Genomic DNA, 19,973 nt, shown 5'->3' with positions numbered 1-19,973 from the left:
ACATACCACGCTCAAGTGGCACGCGCGCAAAAAACTGTCCCGCGAATCCCAAGCGATAAAATTTGGAAGTCCACTTAAGTATGTGCAATTGTCGTTGCATATAAGGTTACGTTTAGCAGTTTAAACTTAAACTGCTTGGAATTTCCGATCTCGTTTACAGCGCCCAGGCCTGAGACCAATCTTCTGTTCAGCATCACGACAGGTCATGCATTAAACATCGAAACCACAAGCTCCAACGTTTTCGCCTTTGCAGCCTCTGAATAGCAACGTCAGAAGTCGTCGGTCTTTGCCGCGGATTCTTCAGCTTGAGAATCGGACCTTTAAACAATCGGTTCTCCCGTGTCGCTTGACACTGTCGCTCGTCCAGATAGGCTGTTTCGTCTGGACTGAAATAAATAGCAGAACCACTGGACAGTGACAGTCAATTCATCGTGAGAAGCGTCCCTGCGGGTTTGATTGCCGCTGCTGCGGACGAGAGAGCCTGGCAGCTGAATGAATGGAGAGGTAGTGACAAGCGACACCTTCAAATCGGTATCAGGATGTCTGCCATGGCGAGCACACACACCCCCCCCCCCCTCCCCCTCCGGCGACCCCCTCCCCTCCTCCACGGCTATGAGACTGTTCGGTAGGTACACTGTTGTGATAAAACGGTGTCCAGAAAAATCAGGAATTGTTTTCGTCATGCCCATGGTCAATCCATATTCAGTCGCATTGAAATTGTTAAAAATTTCACCAGACGACCCCAGGAATCGGTGTGTCAGCGGAACCGTTTGATGATCTGACGATCTGATAATTATCCGGAAATATGACGTGAAGCGTCTGATGATCTGATGATTTAATGACGATCTGATTTGGAGACTCTGATGATCTGTTGATCTGATCTGATTTGAGGCGCCTTATGATCTGATGATCAGATTGGATCTGAGGCACCTTATAATATGATGCTGATCTGATGATCTGATCTGAAGCGCCTGATAATTTGGTGACGATCTGATGATCTAATGATGATCTGATGTGAAGAGTCTGTTAATCTGATTATGATCTGATGTCCACAGAGGGCGCCAGCGTCCATTGGCTTGGTGTGTACATATTCTGTCTTACTGAAGCCTAAGTGATCAAAAATAGTGGATAATCATGATGGAGAAGTCCAAGGAATGCGCATTCCACCGTTCAGAATCATTCACAAGCTTTTGGTAAATGCCATAGTAACGGTTACTGGCCACTATTAAACAATTTACAAGGTAACGTCAATTAAGAGATCTTGAAGCGTTCTAAACTGGCGAATGTGTGATTTGTATCAATGTCCCTTGGTTGAGCAGCGCTGGAATTCTGGCATACTGCACAAAGTGCATTCTCCGGAGGTCATTTCAGCATCGAAACGGAACAGCCCCAACCTGAGCGATCGAATGAAGCCCTGGTCCTGAATTGTCTTTCAGCTTGTGGTGCTTTCTTGATTGAACGGATCAAGCTAATGGAAAGAATCACCTTTTGGGGTTCAATGAATGGGAAGCTGGTGTTCGCGAACGAAGGTGCAGGATGAGAATATTTCAGTGTCAGAGGTGGTAAGCGGCAGTTCTTCGGACACTACAAGTGGGGAATGGCAGTGTTGTGAAACCTGATGTCACTGATGCATTTATTGCTCGTGCTTGCTTTTGAGTTGGACTCGGTCATGTCAGGTCACCGAGCTAAAACTGCATCCCTAAAGGTTTACAAGGCCGTTTGGAACTGTCGGTCTCACGCATCGCTGCCAGTCGTTGGTACTTTTGACAATAAATCGGTGCACAATTATGACCTTGAACTACCTTGGTCGGTTGAAATATTATGTCAGTTGTATTAGTATGTCAGTAACCGTGTAGGGTTAGGCTGGCTCGGTAACCTGTTTATACCTTGGTAACCTTGGTAACCTGGTAACTTGGTTGCAATAGCCCTGTTTGACCCTTCAGGGGCTCAAAGTTACTCCTGTGCCGCACCGCACTCGATTCAAACTTATTTCCGAAACTTGAATAGGAGATTGCATCGGATAGGTACTAGGCCGATGCCTTCTACGTTTAACTACTCAGGTGGTTTTCAAAGCATTAATTACATATTTGCTGGTTACTTTTCTTTCGTCTTTTTTTGTTCGCAAAAAGTGCTCACAATTGTTCACAAACTGAACAAGTTTCATCATTTACAGGACTTTATGGGACTTTGCAATGCGATTGTTTATCTTGCACAATGTGAAAACTTCCAACTGGAAATCGGTAGCCTCTAGTATCCCAGAACGACATATTATAGTTCCTCCCTCTTCTCAATGTGTAAACTTACCGCGGGTTGCTCGCGTGTTTGTGCCAATGACATAATTTGTGTCGCGAAAGTGCGTCGCCACCTGACGGACAACTCTTGCAACACGGCCTCAAAAGTCTGCCAGCTTGGGCCGTCAGTTGTGGACCAGCGCTCGGCACTCGAGCCCAGCAAATGATGATCCTTCATGACCCTCTGGCGTACGGTTGTCCAGATCAAGCGTGCTATTAAAGGGAGGTCATCTCATTTTTGTAACTTTCCCTTCCTGTTAGATCAGACACGTTCAAGTCGATCGACATCGGTTTCTTGAAATCGTTCTGAATAGCTCAGAATTTCGATTTGAATAGGCCACTTAGACGGGCCAGCCCTTGTGGAACTCCCTGCTCGCGAGTATGGAAGAAATGTCTTTACTTTGGCTTGCTTTTTCCGGCGCGTGTGTTCTGCAATGTTTGCGATGGGCCAGTTCGTCGAAATGCTTGTGTAAAAAATGCCAGAAAAGCTTGGATCACTATTGAGGGTAAATATGTACAAACTCACGACTGCTGTCACGCGAATTCAGCGAAATGTTGCACTATAGCTTTGATTTCTCTCCTGTGACATTTAGCACAGGGCTTTTTCGAAGCGCACTTTGGCTTTGGGAAACAGGGTACCACATAGTCTACAAACAGTTAGACACTGGTTCAAACTTTAACAAATGTGCCCTCGTTTAAAGGCCTCCACCGCCCCCTGTCGTAATCACCAACGTGCATTTGTGCTGGCATCATTCATACCAGTAAAGGTGAGCCCATAGGTCCGTATTGAGCGGGTTAAAACAGCTCGAAGTTGTAACCCTGGCAAGTAACAGCTGACTGCAGCCCTGAGCAGACTCTACGGTCGTTATGACGACGGGAGTCGCAACAACTGCATTTGTCCCAGACTTGAGCTACGCAGTCGACATCACTCAACTGTCACAGCAGCGCTTCTTAGGCGCGGTGAGAGCGCACCTGCTTGAGCGCTAATGCTGGTGGTGAGTGGGTGTCTGTGTGTTATTTGCTGTCTTATCTGCATATTTCATTTCCTGTTCTGTTGACATGAGGCTATAATTGGCACGCTCCATTGTGGATGTCCCTATGGAAGTAGTACAAACATACATTTACTCTAGGGTTACTAAGGAAGATAAAAGTCAAGTGCTGTGGCAAAACATGGGCGGCGTAATCGACTTGGGAATAATTAATTTTTTAAAATTCTTCGATCTTGATGGTGCTGCAGTTACGCTATCCAGAAGCGCTATTATTGTATGTGACATGTATCAAGGTATCACTAGAGTATATTTTTGAAATAGGCCCCAAAAGTCGAGCACACCCTTCACATGTGCAGAGCTAAAGCACGTTGAAGAGATTTGAGAACTGGGTGCTTCACTAGGTGTCACACTGAGCATCAAGCTGATATTGGACTCCTCAGGTTTCAAGCATTGCATGACGAATTACCCGGTATCTCATGTAGTTGATTCGCTCCTTTCACACCGGCTCGAAAGGGGCCCTGCGTGTAATCAGGGCGTTTTGCTATCCCCAATTCTCTAACGTGCGGTCTATGTTAGAGCACTGCATTCGATCTGCACGGAAGTGGCCGATTCTCATACTCTGCGGGTTGAGCGAGTGCAGCGCAAATTGCTCATCTGGCCTCGAACCCTTGCTTTTTCCGGTCATGTTCAGTCTCATTTGCCTCCAGAAATCTTGCGTCATTACCTGATACTTTCTGCCGCACTCTCCGTCATGGAGAGTGCAGCACTTTAACGGCACGTTTTTGGAGCAAAATGGGAGTCCCACGTGTTGCTGTGCTGCTTTTCCATGCGCTTGCCAGCACGATCGGTCCACACACAAACAGGTTTGAGTCTGAGGTCCCCGGTCAAAGTTTGAGGTCCTCGGACGCGGGTGAATCCATTGAGATTCTGGCTCCTCTTTAGGCCACTGAGGCCGATGAACGCTTTTTGTGTGGCGACACTGTAAAGTTCGATTTCCTTGTGAATGATCTTTGCGCTTTAATGTCTCACCTGGATAGATTAAGTGCCTCGTTGCAATGACCTTTATCCTGTGTTTTGGCTGATGTAGTTCTTGTGAGTTTGCGCTGTACAGGTTGTATTCAAGTTTCTTAATCCACCTATTTCGGCTGTTTTTGGCGCGGCCTCTGTTGGCAATGGTCTTAATTATCTTTGAACACAAACAAACAACCGTGTTTATTTGGTTGGAGAGGCGTCGTTTTTTCCTTCAGGAATTTTCATTTAGGACTTTGTATCGTCCATTATTAAAGTTGTTTTCACCTGAAGGGTCCACTCACCAGTCAAACTCAGGAGATATATCAAAGCCGACATCGTTTGTTTCCTTAAACACCAGGCCGTCCTCGTTTTCGAGATTCCAGCCTCTTTTCGAGATTTTGGGATCCAAATGGCGGGGGTTGCATCTCTCTCCCCGTCACCGACGATGCAGTTGGAAAAACTTTCGGCCAGGCAAGATTGAATGCCACCTGCCGGTGTTAGGGGGGGGGGGTCTGCTGCAGTGGCCTAGTCCGACCCGTTCCCGTCGATCTGTCACCGTTATCATTATCGACCGACGATTGTAGGCCTGCCATCCTTATCATTATCTTTGCGACCAATTATCGCAGCGCCGTGCAATTTTCTAAAAATAAAAACAAGCAAGTATCTTTCCTGCTTCCTCGTATTCTACGACCACTTTCATGCAACATGAGAAGCATTTTCTTCAAGAATGCAACTTTTAAAAAATCCCATTCGATAAGTGTGGGACACGTCATATCTGACGTTTGTGAAAAACTTGGCAATACCACGCAATCCGTGATATCTCACTGTCGCACCGTGCTCGTCACATACACACTTGCTTATGTTTTTCGGAATTACTTAGCCGAATTGCGGATACATATCACATGCAGCGTCATATTGTTAACTGATCCAAATAGACGACGTTCACAGCGTGAACGTTGATGAAGAAGCCAAGTTTGCTAACGTTGATAAGTGCGCTCGTGCCGCCACTTCCGAGATAATATGTCTGTCTGGGACCATACGCAGGTCTCGTTTCCTCCCTCCTCAATCATTTTCGATCTCGTCACCGTAATGAAAACGGGCATATTTATCTTCATGGGAGTGATCGCACGAAACTAGCTGAGCTGTACAAAAACGCGCCCACCCGCACACAGAAGACACTGACCACTGTCGCCAGGATAAGACGCACAGCCCCATCCCAGTCACCTTGCCGTGCACAGCTGACCCCAGGGCCTTGAGTCGACCGAACACACAACAGAAGCCCACAGCCGTAGACAGCAGTACACGCAGCAGAAGACAGCAGAAGACCAGAGCCGGCGCTCGACCGCGTTACGCGACGGCCTCCCGGCGACCGCGGACAAAGCCAGAGCCGCCGCCGCCGGCGGCAGTTGTGAAACAGCTCCGTCTAATTTCTCGTGGGTCTGCTCGCGGGGAACGGCCGCCGTGGGGCAACGCTTTGGCGACAGTTGCGTCGTATTTGTGCTGCGGTAATGGCGGCGGCGCCCGCGGCGCGCTGCTGTGGTTCGGCCCGGCGGCGGCGCGGCGGATAAGGGAGCGTGACGCGCCCGCCGATGCCGCGAGTCGCGCTGAACGAAATCGAAGCCGATTTCAGAGGCAGGAATCGATGCTGGGGAATGAGCCGGAATCGGCGGAGCTGGGCGGAATTGCATCGTTGATGATGGTGACAGGATGGAATTCGTGCAGACATCAACAGAATGGAATTTATAGGAATATTCATGGAGACTGTGTGAATATCACCGACTCGCGCTAACGTACAACGTTCTGAGCTAGGCATGCGTCAAAATGTGAAATGTTTAAATGTGGGGCGCCTGGAGTCGTTAAGATGCAGGTGGAATGAAATCTAAGTGTGTGGAATCGGAAATTACGTGCAACCCCTTTCGTATTCTGAATAACATGAACGGTGCAAAACCCAAGTGGAAACGTCGTCATAGGGACGGAATGACCACGTGGTTATCACTTTCGGCCCCTACGTGGGGGCCCGGGTTCGAATCCCGGTTGCACATCGCCCTTGGGAGCTAATATGGCATCTGCAGTCGCTGGCGCCCAAACAAGGATGCGCGCTGACGTGAGCCACACTTCAAAAAACTCGTCGCGCTGTTGTCACATCTGTCTAGGAGACCGTACATCTGTTGCTTGATTTCTCAATCAGTGGGCCTCCGCTGCTCGACAATTCCGGTTTTGAATGCAGTCCTGGGCAATCAGATTGCGCGCTGACCACCTCATGTCAAGGTCACCACCAAGGTCATCTGCCAGGTCACCGTCAGTGCCGCCGCTAAGGTCGGCAGCCTTTCTCTGCGACGCCGCCTACGACTCGCATCAAGTTTTGCAATTGAGCCGCCCGGCCTCTGCGTTATCAGCCAGCTCCCGCCGACTGGGCTGCAAACCCGCTCGGCTGGCGGGCCTCACTCCGGCGACCCTCGCAGAAAGCGAAGCACCGGACGCTGCCGTCGGCGAGATCGCCCGCCGTACGGTTGGAGCCGGGTAAATATGGTTCGTCGCAATATCGATCTATGCGGCGGCGACGATTTGAAGCATTGCGACGACGGGTGGAAGTGGGGCGCTGAGCTGTACATGGTCCGTTGAGACTGTCTATCGACGGCGATCTGTACCGGCGAAGGCCGCAACATTTGAATTCGAGCCCGGCATTTGAATCTGAGTTTGGAGCTCGTTTCGGGAGAAGGCGGCGCAACCGCGATTTGTATCTGCATTGTCGCGTTGTGCAAGCGCGCACGTAGGTGCTTGATTTACGCCTCGTGCGCAGCTTTTAAAGAATCAATGATGATTGTTTGCTGTTATTATAGGATTATGATTAATGTGTTCGGATTGATTAATATGTTATGATTAATATGTTGGGTTAGGTTAATATATGATTATTATTTTAGGTTAGGCTAGGTTAGGTGGTACGATATGTTAGCGATATTGCGAAGAAATGACGATAATGACACGACACCTCGGGTTGAACGCAGAAGATCGATTGATTTCTTAGAAGGTTACAGGCATTTGTAAATATTTGCTCTCAACGCCTGAGTCGCATAATGGCGCGCCTACGACGTGGCGTTGAAAGGCAACCAAGTGTAGAACTGTCCTGATTCAGCCTGGTCTCGTGTTGAGGCCGTGAGCCGTTCCCGGAAAACCACTCAGTAATCTGTATGTTTGCAACAACAAGAATAACAGCTGATCTGTCGAAATAAGGACTAGAAGAGCTTAACTCTCCGAACTGGTGTGACTCCGGACCAACCATTCGAGCGCACTGCATTAACTATAAAGCGTGACGGCTAGAAATAAACATGTGAGAATGATGCAATAGAACTCAGTTATTACATCCGGAAATTGTTCGCACCATTGAGAGGCCTTACGTAGTGCTCGAGTCCTTAGTCCTTGAGGAAGGCTTCAGCCAATGCTATGTGCCGGAAACGAAAGACAAAAACGCTCACGGGTGTGCGCTTCATTAGGAGCCGCTCTCGGCGGTGGTCAGTGGCGGACTTGCTATTAATCCAGACTCTCAGCGTCCAACCATCAGATGTTCACTACATCTTGCTCGCCACCTTGCCAGGCGACGCATGTACCCACGATGAAAAGGTTGCTAACACAGAGCATACATGGGCTGTGACTATGTTGTCACGCTCGAGCTACATCAGACACAGGCTGGACTTGTGGTCTTATTTATTGAGCTATTTCAGCACGCATAATATGTATCCGAGTTTACCCCTGATCGATTTTGACATTTTCGTTTTTCAATGAACATACTACACGCTGGGGCCCAGTCGGGTATCGTCATGACACATGCTTGACATGACACATGTATGACACACACATGACACATTATGACACTGAGTGCGGCTTAGCGGGCTTAGTTTGGAGTGACTCGTGCTTGGTGGCGTTCGAGTCTGTGTGTTAACGGATGGCGCATCCACGAGGCTGTCGTTACAAAAGTTCGGAATGTTCCGTCAGTGACTGTACCGCCAGCCTAAAGAGGTAAATATCGCGTTCTCACCAATTATACATGGGGAGAGAAATACCACATTCGGGCGTGTCCGTCCGATTCATCATTGTCTGCACTAGAAATGCAACGCCTTCTTTGCAAAGCTGCCGGCATCGCATCGGCGCTAGTCCGGAAGCTCTAAGGCCTGTGACGGTACGAGGTGACACAAGTGCTGACATGAGCTCTCTATGCATCCAACACACCGGTAAAAGCCAATCTTCCTCCAGCACCGACGCGACCCAACCGTGGCCGGCCCGCGCGTGCTCCAATGCCGCCGCGATAGTCTGGCGATAGTCTCTCGATAGTCTGGCGACGCCGTTGAGAACGGATGCCTGCTGTGACAGGCGTCATCCGTCGCCGTCGCGTGGCGTCACTGATGACGTTTGCCGGGGCTGGCCGTTGTCTGCCGCCCTGTCAAAGGTGCGCCTTATTCAAGCTATTCGTCGCCGTATGCCAATGAAGTGAACGGTGTCATGGGTGTGAGCTGTTCAGGCATCCATATTTCTCGCCTTCGTATACCTAGTGAATCGATTCTACCTGCCGGTTTTTGTGATTTCATCCACCTGTGATATAATTTGAACGCTCCGTCATGTCATCTTTTCATCATTCTGTACTGACACACATCTCGGTCATACTACGGCCGCCCGTTGCCATCTGCCTGGGGTGTTTAGCTCGCCAATGTCGCGCAATTTTCGCATATTTTTACAATTTACGTCTTCTATGCAACGTCGTCCGCCTGTTGCTACAGGGACAGTCATCATGGGTCGCCACCGTCGCCCCTCGCACCACATTCAGGTCACTGACCTGCACCACCTGATCATTTCTATCACAGTTTCCACCCGTCGATGACGGATGGCGGCCATTGCTTATGTGATGACCGGTGTCCTGATGATGGCCTGTGTCCAGGTGATAACCCGCATACTGACTGATGCTGGTGACCTGGCCTGGTGACCCGATTTCGAAACGACCCGATTGTGTTGACAATACCCGCTACATGACCCTCTGACCAGACTTCCGAGTGTGTGATGACCCGCAGCCATGTCTCACCCAATGACCCGGTACCTGATGACCCGGTGACTGATGGCCTAATCTTGTGATCTGATGACCTGGGATAATGGCCTGGCATGGTGACCTGATGACCTGACCCTGTCTGCAGGAACCAGATGCCTTCTCGAAGCATGGGCAACACCAGCTCCACCGGCGCGCCCTCGCCGCAGCCCCGTTCCCCGACCTTTCGGCCTCGGGTCGCCCTGCCGCCCGACTACGAGTACATGAAGAAGCTGGTTCCTGAGCTCAAGGTGAGTCAAGGTCACGAGGCGCAGGGTGCGCTTTGACAAGCGAAGATCAAGGTGGGTCGAGGTCAAGGGCCAGTTTTCGCGGTGACGAGGGGATGTGCGGAGCTCAAGGCGGGTCGGGTTCACGACGAGGCGTGTCGAGGGTCAAAGTGAGGTCAAGGTCCGGTGGGGTTCAAGGTGAGTTGAGGTCACAAGCGTCAAGTGTCACAGTGATAAGGCGACAATCGGCGCTCGGTGAAGACCATGCCTGACCCTGTGGTCGGATCATTTGCCCGAAGTTGTGTGCTGACCCGGCCAGGTCAAACTTGATAGCCAGACACGCGCCCAACCTGGCCGGGTTAGCATACAACTTCGGGCAAGTGATCCGACCACAGAGTCAGGCATGGTCTTCACCGACCTTCAGCGCCGATTGTGTCTGGCTATCAAGTTTGATCAAGGCGCGTGTCTGGCGATCAAGTTTGAAAACCACTGTATCTCTTTCAATCAGGCGTGGTTCTGCACTCATTTGTAGAGCGCATTTTGCGTACACTATAATACCTCAACCTCTCGCGCGTTTCATTTCGAGCCTTTCGGTAGTAGCTCAGGTCTGCATGAATGCATTGTAAAAGTTTGGCCACGAACTCTACGTCTGATAACTTCTGCCTCGTAAGACTATGCTTTCATTATGCTTTACACCGCCAATGCTAACTGATGCGAACTTAGGCTTTCTGCTTGCTCCAGTGCCCTTCATTGTAACGTTAGCTTATACTGAACGGGTAAAGTTTATGAAGGCGCTGATCATAAGAAGCACGTAGTGTGACTAATGAGCAGCCTGTCAGCCTCTGTGTTTTTAGAGCTTAAGGAGATTTTTAGCTGCAATTAAGAACGCATATGATCAATGGCAGGCCGGTGGTTATTTTAAGCAAAAGAAGCAAAAATGCACACGCTGTGTTTTATTATACATATATATATATATATATATATATACGCATATTTTATATATATATATATATATAATGCAAAATGCTGCACATTCTGGCTTGTTTTTTGTTTAGATATAAATATTGGCATGCTGTTGATCATATGTGTCGTGATTAAAATGTCCGCAATAATGTCAGAGGCTAAGATATTTTTTCCCTATTTGGGTAATCAAAAGAGGACCAAAAGTGACCTAAAAAGCACATAAGGAGGGAGCGTGATGGATTTTTTTGGCCACGAAGGGTTTCCCAGTTTAACCCTGTTCAAATTAAGCAATTTTATCTTTTTATAGATTCACGATTGAACCCTTGTGAAAATTCCTGGTGTCACCGCGCGGTTCAACACACTTAGTTTTAAATACTCGTGAAGGTAAACCCTCACTTGAATCTCAAAATCGTCTTAATGTACACTCGTGAACTATTTTCACCAAAACACTTTGGCACACCGTTTTAATGACAATGTCTGCCATGGTAAAATCAGATGCATGTATATTTCAAATATTAGTCCCTAAAACAGGTGTAAATACAAATTATTTCACGACTCCACAGCACGAATTTTAAAATTTTCTAGTTTGGTGGAGCCCGGTCTGTTCTTTGTGTGACCTTCTGCAAACGCTGAGGGCTATTTCAGTTTGGTTTTCGCAAGTTGTTGAGTGCATTGGCGAGGAACATTATTTACAAAGATAAGAAAAAAGTGATAGCCTTATTCCCCGGAGAAAAACCAGAAGAATGGAGATATAGATGCGTTGATATTTTGGCAACATGCCTTTGTCGAAACAACAGCAGAAGACTTCTGCTTGACACGAGCACCGTGTCAAGCAGTTGTATGCACTTATATGTATGGGCTGAGGGGCGTCTCGGAAAGTTGGGATGACAATGCCAATTTCGAATTCGATTCTTCGCATCGGCGCCAGACGGTTAATGCTCAGCATTCTCGGAAAGTGACTGCGCTTTCACCTACCGCGTCGACCTGCGACGTACGACCTGCGACCTCCGCTGAACCCCTCGGTCTTTGATCCGGGGTCGACCCCCAGGTGGCACCGATCACGTGACCCCCGCGGGCGCGTGGCGGGCCGAGGAATCCGCCTCGCCGCCGCTGGGGGCCCGTGTAACGCGAAAGCAAGATCAAGTGACGCCGCAGGGTAGAGGTCTGCATGGTTACGTAGTCCAAGAGATGCCGGCACGGAATGGGCCTATGAGCTGGATTAGGTACAGATTTGGGGAAAGTATGGTTGTCAACGGTTACGGTTGAGATATCAACGAAATGCTGAATAAATAAGTCGTGATGTCCCTCTGTGCCGCCGCTTGCGTTTAATGTTCGTCATCGTTTCTCCATTCGCGCCAACACGTTTGTCATTGATGAAAACGGACAAATTTAGGTGAAGCCCTTCTTGAAACTGCTCTGTACTTCGGCACTAGAGTGCGGTACAAAATGCAAACGGATGAGTAACGGATGAGCAGAACATGTTGGGTGTGTGTAAAGAGTGGGCATCAGGACAGGATGTGGCGTAGCGCTGGCCGAAAGGAAATCTTGTGAATGAGAACCTCTGCTGCAGAGGCCTGCTTCATCCACAGACAACGCACTCGCCTCTGCTGGCTCTCTGCGAGATGTTTTTGCGGCGTTTCCTCTGGGAGAGATGTTTTTGCGCCGTGGTATTCGGGAAAGACGCTTTTGTGGTGTTCCCGGCAGCTATCCGATAGGTACTGAACGCACCCCGGTAACGACGCTGGCGGGGTGCTAATAACCTGCTGCAGCTATGCCCTTATTCATTTTACGATCTGCGTGTCGGGTGTCGTATTTTTGAAGCTCAGGTATATCTGACAATTAAACATGCGTATTATAATCCTCTGTGCGCTGGTCTGGGTGTTATACACGCCAAGATCTTCAGTGTTTTTGCTTTTCTCACAGTGGTTTGCAAATTTCTTTGTTATCAAGATGTCAGATCGTTGTGCTGGGCGTTCTGAGGATAAGGTGCTTGCCGCGGAGCGAACGTATGACCGCAAATTGTGTGGATCATGATGGTGATGATGGTTGCTGGTAATTCTAGCGGCCTCTTCGTGTCTGAAGGACACCGAACGTTTTCCATGCACGCGACGTGCAGATAAAGACGGAAACAAAGAGCGAGAAAGTGTAGCAAAATGGACATCGTATAAACCGCGCCACAACAATGCAACTGTTTGCGGGATATCATGGATACAGTCCTTCAAGCGCCTGAATTTCGAACTTATCAAAAAGCCGCGCCAAAATTAAGCATCCCTCTCCATTCCAATCGCACCTTCGCTTTCGTCGGCCACTCAGTATTGCGGTCACAATTACCCTGTAAATATTATGCCTCAGCACGAGTGAGTCATAGAGTCATGGAGTCATAGCACCACTTGGTCGATAGCTGCAGCGCGACGCCCACCCCGCGGTCTACCACGTGCGCCCGTGCATGGTGACATTTCGTGCTCGATAGTGCTTGCGCCCCTGGTGGATTTGAACGGGGTCGACGGCCATAGCTAGAAGCCGCCGGCACGTGCGGGCGCCCAGAGAAAGAGGGACCTTGCTGGTAGCCTGGTGGACGGAGGTACACGAATGTTGCACATGCGTGGATGGTGTAGAAGTATGACCGCGTATATGTGGGTGCTTGTATATATCGCGAACATGTACTTGGCTATGTATGCACCGAGATGTGTGGGGTGTTTCTTAAACTCTTTCCCGTCGATGAATAATCTGTAAAATATGTCAGGCTCATATGACATTTTTGTTGCATGCCGTCATTCCCCCCCCCCCCCCCTCTCCGCCCATTCCTTGCCAGACACTTGGCGATTCCATTTTGGCATGCCGTCCTCGAACATGCGGAGCATGAAGGGCGAAATGTTCACGCACTCTGTCTGCAACATCGCCTCCAGTTCCGAGATGACCCGGTCCATGTCGCTGAGGCGTGTCTTCAGGATGTTCTCCTGATTTGTGGAGAGGTTCAGGTTAAGGGGTTTCCTGACCTTGCCTTCTCGTCTCAGAAAAAACAAATGTGTCGCCGACATCACTCTTAGGCTTCTACGCATTGTGAGCGTCTTGCATGGAAGTGGCGGCTGACACGTTGTGGACCATCTTCCAGTGCTTTGGCATCCGTGCTCACCGTCAGTGAGAGAGACTTTTCAAGAACCTCCTTGACACAGCACTCTTTGTTGACAGTCTGTGTTTGCGGTACCGCGTGCGGTTCTGCAGACTAGAGTGCGGTAGTTCTTTCCCAGAAGATGCGCTGTCCCCCAGATAATCTCCTCCTGAGGCCTGTTTCCAAGGTGGCTAGATGGTACCGCGCCGTGTTTCGCCCAAACGGGGGCGTTGTGGGGTTCGAGGGTTATGTGTGCTTGAAAACCAACTCCTTGCTCCAAGTAAGTATTTCCAAATTGCGATTGCCCCAATTTTTACCATCGTTTGCCTTTCGCACAGCTCCATTTTTGCCGTCCCCTGCTTTTAACTCAGTTCTCGCTGTTTGACTCTTTTGTGTGCCTTGTCAACCTGCCATGCAACGGCCAACAGTCGCGCTGGAGACCTCGAAGCCCTTGTGTTTTAACTTGACTGATGATTTTCGCACGCTTAGGTTTATTTTCAGCGCGTCTTTGTCAGAGACAATTTCCACTACTAGGCAAACTTTTGAAGGCTAGCCAGAGCACTTCTTGTCGTTGAGAGACTCTCCGCACGACAACTTCTCCATCCTTCGCTCACTGTAAGGCGTGGCAGATCCAGTGCCGAGGCGACATCTCACTGGCTGTTGCAGCTCTGGACCATTCCGAAGGGCTTCATACGGGCACCCCCCGGCGGGGGGAGCCTTGAAAAACCCTGTGTATATACATACACACACACTTAAACACTTACACACACACACACACACATATATATATATATATATATATATATATATATATGCATAGGCCTACTTATCTTCCACTGTGAGAGAGCGGGAGCGGTGGAGACCAGACAGTTTGAACCCCCTGCCAACTATCTAAAAGTTGAGCATTGGCCCATGAAACATGATTTAAAAGAGATAGACGAAAATGGCCATCGGCTCCTCTGGTTTCAAAAAATGTCGACCGGCCTCCGCCCTTGACCCTCCCGCGCACTCGTTCTTTGCCTTTTCCTCCCTGTGTCTCTCCTGCTTTCTCTTTCCCTCAGCCGTTGCCCTTCCCTCTTTGTTCATCTCTTTTTCTCTCCCGCCTGTAATTAAAACATTCCAAGCCTCTCATTCTGTCACGTGCGCAGCTCGCCAAGTTTGACACTTCCCGCTGGACTTGCCAGACATGGTCATTCAGAACCAAACGACGTAACCCTCGATGGCCCAACTTGCGGAAAGTCCCGCTGCCAGGCCCCCGTAACGGCGGCCTGTTGCCGAAGTGCATGCGTTCTGCCAGCCGCCTCGAGTAGTTGGCCGCGTCTGAAAGCAACGAACCTCGATCACCGACTTCGCGCCGGCTACGACGCGTAACTCTCGTCGAGTAGGTCGTGGTGGGCGTTGCCCTCCTGGTTGGGTCCTGCTCACGTAAATGCAAGGCGTCTCCCAAAAGTGCCGTCTAGCAAATGAGCATCAATGAGGTGCAAGTCGCACCGCAGAGGATTGTCGTCTCTCATCGCCATGTTTGGCTCATCGCAATGAGCGGCGGTCAGAAGCAGCCCTGGAGGCGCCAGCCGTTGAGGGGCGTCGCCGTCGGCAAGAAGGGCTGCAGCGCCGCCAGCGGTGGCGTACCGACATGACTGAAACCCTGCTGCCATAGGAACCGTTTGAATATCCATCAGTGTAGAGATCGCTGAAGTTACGTAGTGCGTAGTAGGGAGAACACCGAAACATTTACGCGGCGTGCGAGATTCGAACTCTAGTTTCAGAGATGTCGGCAATTTGCCGAGAGCAGCCGTCGGAGATCTTGCCTTCAGCTTGCCGGCCCAGCGTAGAGACACGCTTACCCCTCACGCTGTTGTACTAATGCAGTTCACTACAACAAAACCTGAAAGAAAGGCCGGAGTGCTGCCTCAGTGTACAAACTCGTGCTGACACAACGTGCTGAGATGTTGGGCTAGATAGGGCCGCGTTGACCCCAGGGATAACTTCTTGTCATCCAGCGGCGCTGGGTGGTGAACGTCCGGGAATGCAAACATGTGGAATCATGCACACTGTGTGGTGAGGTCGATGGCGTTGAGCGGTCAGTGGCGTCAACTGGCCAGAGACTGACCGGCAGGGGATAGTCGTGTAGGTGGTCATGATAAGCGCAGAAAAGGCCTATGGGCAGAAATGGCTGTCAATAACTGCCGCGGAATTGCAAAAAAGCTGGCTGGTAACCATTCTAGACATAAAGGTGTCGATTTAGCTAAAATCTCGCTTGTTTGGATAACTTCGGCATACACGTCCGCATCCTGAAATTCATCCATAAGAACAGTCTATTGGGAACACGATTCGTTAGTTAGGTGCAACAACAAGTTAGGTGCAACCACAGTGCGGTTGCACCTAACTTGCATAATCAGTTAGCACTTTGGAACAGAATGGAAGAATCCCCCAGTCTTGATTCCGCTGTTTTGTCTTCGGCTTTGTTTTTGTCTTCGTTTTCATCCCCGCCTCCGGTTCCGACTCCAGCTCCAACTCCGACTCCGACTGCGACTGCGACTCCGACTCCGACTCAGGCTCCGTCTCTATCTCTGTTTTCTCTGTCTCTGTCTCTGTCTCTGTCTCTGTCTCTGTCTCTGTCTCTGTCTCTGTCTCTGTCTCTGTCTCTGTCTCTGTCTCCGTTTCCATCTCCATCTCCATCTCGAACTCCGTCTCCATCTCCATCTCCGTCCCATCCCGTGCCCATCTCCGTGCTGACCTCCTTCCCTCGCTCCATCTGGGCCGCCGTCGCTCCCGCGGGAGCTCCCAGAGCCGGCCGGCTCCGCTTCTGCTGTGCCGCGGCTCATTTGAGAAAGCAATTAGCACGCGCACCGCCGTAACGTAAGCCGGTGAGGGCGGTCATTAGACGTGCAAAACTGCGCCGCGTTCGTCAACCGCCGCCCGGCTGCGAACGATACGCGCGTGCACCGCGCCAGAATTGGCTCCTGCCCGCGCTGCCGCGCCGCGCGGCGCCGTGACGTCACTCTGCGGACGGTCGCCTTACCTGGGGCCGTCACGACCCGTTACTGGCACTAATGAGATGGAGTTGTGTTACCGGGGCTCTTCGAGGGACTGGACACCGCGCGCGGGATCTGTGGGTAGCGCTGAATACAAATCAACGGCTTTGCCTTAACCCCGGTTGGGGTATCTTACTCTGCAGACCGCCATCTGAGAGCTGGAGCCACCACCGCAAACGCTAGCGCTCCATAGAAGGTGTTACCTGACGACGTACGCTGCATAATTTTGTCGACTATTCCGCAGGTTTCTTGGACTGACCGAGGGACCTTTTGCTGTGATGCAGTAGGCTTAGCTTTTCATTGCTCTGCTTCCTTGACTCGTACCATGTGGTCACCCCTTGTAGAAGCATATTGTGCAAGGCAACAGCTCGTGATCATACCCGAACTAAGAGTGTTATTCTTTGCGGGAACACTTCAAGAGCCGATCGCTAGTGACAGCTTTTGATGTTTTCCTTTGCCCGAAACCAAGCGTGATGGATCAAAGAGCCAAACGTGATGATACCACCTGTCCGTCCTGGGATGCCGCCACCCTTCTACGCAGTTACCGCCACAGTTGCAAGCATGTCCGCGGTACGGAGTACTAAATTTGTACCTCAGTTGCAGAGCAGCAGGCTATGGTCACGTGGTGCCTGGACTATGACAAGACAAGGGGTCGTCGTCATGCATCAAGTGTGTTGATGAACAGTCATACTCTCGGCACTGACCGATTCTTCCCGGCTCTTTAAGACCGGCGGTTCATGAATCCAGACGCTTCGCGACACGAATAATAACTGACGAAAACCCATAGATGACGAAGTAATCCATTTATTAACATTTGAGTCGTGAGCAAACACATTTTGACCAACTGCAGGGAAAGGCTAGCACTGAAAAGCACTGCTTGACAGCAAAGGTCTCAGCCTAACCCTGCCGCGAGGGCTGTTAAAAGATGCTGACGCGCGTCAGCAATGTGCTTTTTCAAGGAATTCCACGTTCAGACAAGGGAGATTATATGGAATAAATCATTTTTGGGGAAATTTTGGTGAAAGGAACACATAACGCCGTAACCATGACCGTAACCGCGTAGGAGAACGACAGCAGTACAGGACGGGCATGCATCATCACCGCGCTTGGTGGTACCCTGTGCTTGGTTTCTGGCCAGGAAGAATATCCAAAACCCTTTCTGTAGATGACGGCAGTGACAGACAGAATGGAAGGGGTAAGGCAGAGAAGGGAAAGTCGGTCTGGGAAGAGAGTGCCGGGAAGAGGAGAAGAGAATAACGCGGCAAGAAAAGACGGCACTTGTTTCGCCGTTGCAATTTGAAAACGCATTAGCTAGACTGCTCCCTTTGCTCCATGTCTTAGGTCGTGGACATTCAGGCACATAACAGTTTGCTTCGCGTCTTGTCCCAGACTTCTGCAAGAGAAGTTTGTTGGTACAGTGCCAAATAATGTGTTTATCATGTTTCTGGAACGGTTGTTTGTGCTCATGATTTTTACAGGCTGCACATTTTGCGGCACTTTTTAGTCGCACAAGTCATTGGCAATCAAATGAGCGATAAGAGAGTTGAAAGCAGTGCTAATATTACGGTGTTCCTTTCACGGGTAGCAAAAAATGTTTTCCAGTCGTCAATGCGGAAAACAACGCCTACTTTTCTCTGAACCTGACACCCCCTAAACCGCCCACGCGGTGACTCTGAATTATAATCAAGGTTATGAATAGTATACTTTAGGTATATAGTATACTTTATACATAAATATACTTTCAGACATTACAACGGGACCCAAGATCTCGCAGGATATTTCATTTAGCATAAATAGTTTGAGTATATGATTTTGGATTACCCGATGAGAATTCGGGCTTGGCCCCAGAAAGACATGGTGCTATGTGAGCATTCAAGGCCCTGATTTTGATATTCTTTTTATTTATTATTCTATATATGATATTAATCCCGGCGCCTGTCTGAACGTCAAGAGGGCTGCACTTCATAATTTCGACCTCGCCGCGCCATATATGTCCCCCAAGACAGAAGTAAGGGATACATGTGTACGGATATGTGGTTACTGACCGGACTACGTGCATAAACGTACTGCGCTTGGGAACAAGTTCTGACCGTACGATGGAAATTTGTTCTTTCGAATGCACTGTCGCTTTCAAAAGTTTGCTTCGCGTGCTCAATTTTGAAGTTCGGCCTTCTAAGGAATGCCGGGATTCCACTCCTGTCAGAAAAAATGGCGTGCGCTCCTGTCAACTGTCGGAGCTACTAGTTCCCGTGCTGCGCTCGTCTTTCCCAAGGCGTCCTGATGACGTCATTTGGCGTCCGCTGCCGGATGACGACGTCATTGGGCACCATCTGTCGCTGGCAGGTCCTGCAATTACAGGTCTGGTATCGTTCGGGACTGGTCCGTTCTCGGCACGCGTGACGCGGCGAAAGCGCGGAGCGAATAGAACGGCGGCGAAAGTGTGCGAATCGATAGAAGACCTGGCGAGAGTGCACGAACTAATACAAAATGCAGTTACGAAACACTCAGTTTTTGCACGAGTTGGGGTTCAGGCGAATGAAACCAAACCGTTACGATTTGTGTTGAAAAATGACCTTCACCTTAGGGCTAGCAAACATTTCTGCAGATTGCCAATTAAATATTAAAAATGGTACTTGTGTGAACAGAGACGCTCGCATGGGCGCAGTCAGACTTTTGAAGAGAGGCAGGGAGAGGGGGAGGGGGGGGGGGAGTGTGAGCTCAGTGAGAACTCTTTGTATGGATTGCTAACCCTCTATCAGAAGTCATCTATGAAAAACGGTTTAAGGGTCATCCACATCTTTGGACACATCCACACGGACCCCTTATCTTTGGCTATGCCTCTGTACGTTCGTAATAAAGCTCCGATGATGGCACGTATAGATGATAATGGTGGATGATATAACTCTATACGACGCGTCGATGCAGCAGTAGACACCTACTACGCCACGTAAGCGGTAGTCTAAGTCAAACCTGCCCGTGTGGGGCCCATCGCGCATACATGCCACCATCAGAGCACCTATGCGGTAGTGTAAAGCCGGGTGTGATATTCCCACAACGCCCTCAGCCACTCTGACTCACCAGTCCGTAGGTTCGATGCGTGACTTTTAATTGAATATTCACGAACTCCGCGTGCAGGATAATTTCCATCCGACCTGCTCACCCACTTATGCCCGCAACCGTTTGCTCCGGCCCAGGCCAGCCGTTTGGTGATTGCCAGTCTGCATTCCACTATCCGGCGTAATCGGGAAATATCCGCTTTCCAGCCCCGGCCGCGGTAGCC

At 49.9% G+C, this 19,973-nt stretch overlaps 1 protein-coding gene across 1 annotated transcript in view; it reads left to right on the top strand.

The window, feature by feature from the left end:
• LOC119104694 (collagen alpha-1(I) chain) overlaps positions 1-19,973 on the top strand; it is an 81,055-nt gene that overhangs the window by 20,453 nt on the left and 40,629 nt on the right. Inside the window, exon 3 of the mRNA XM_037228412.1 lies at positions 9,469-9,610. Coding sequence (XP_037084307.1) covers positions 9,469-9,610 — 142 coding nt within the window. The remainder of the gene's footprint in view (positions 1-9,468; positions 9,611-19,973) is intronic.

The sequence above is a fragment of the Pollicipes pollicipes genome, unplaced genomic scaffold (genome assembly GCF_011947565.3).
Source record: "Pollicipes pollicipes isolate AB1234 unplaced genomic scaffold, Ppol_2.1 Scaffold_6052;HRSCAF=7182_pilon_pilon_pilon, whole genome shotgun sequence".
NCBI classification, from domain to species: Eukaryota; Metazoa; Arthropoda; class Thecostraca; order Pollicipedomorpha; family Pollicipedidae; genus Pollicipes; species Pollicipes pollicipes.
This window is presented reverse-complemented; position numbering and strand designations above follow the sequence as displayed.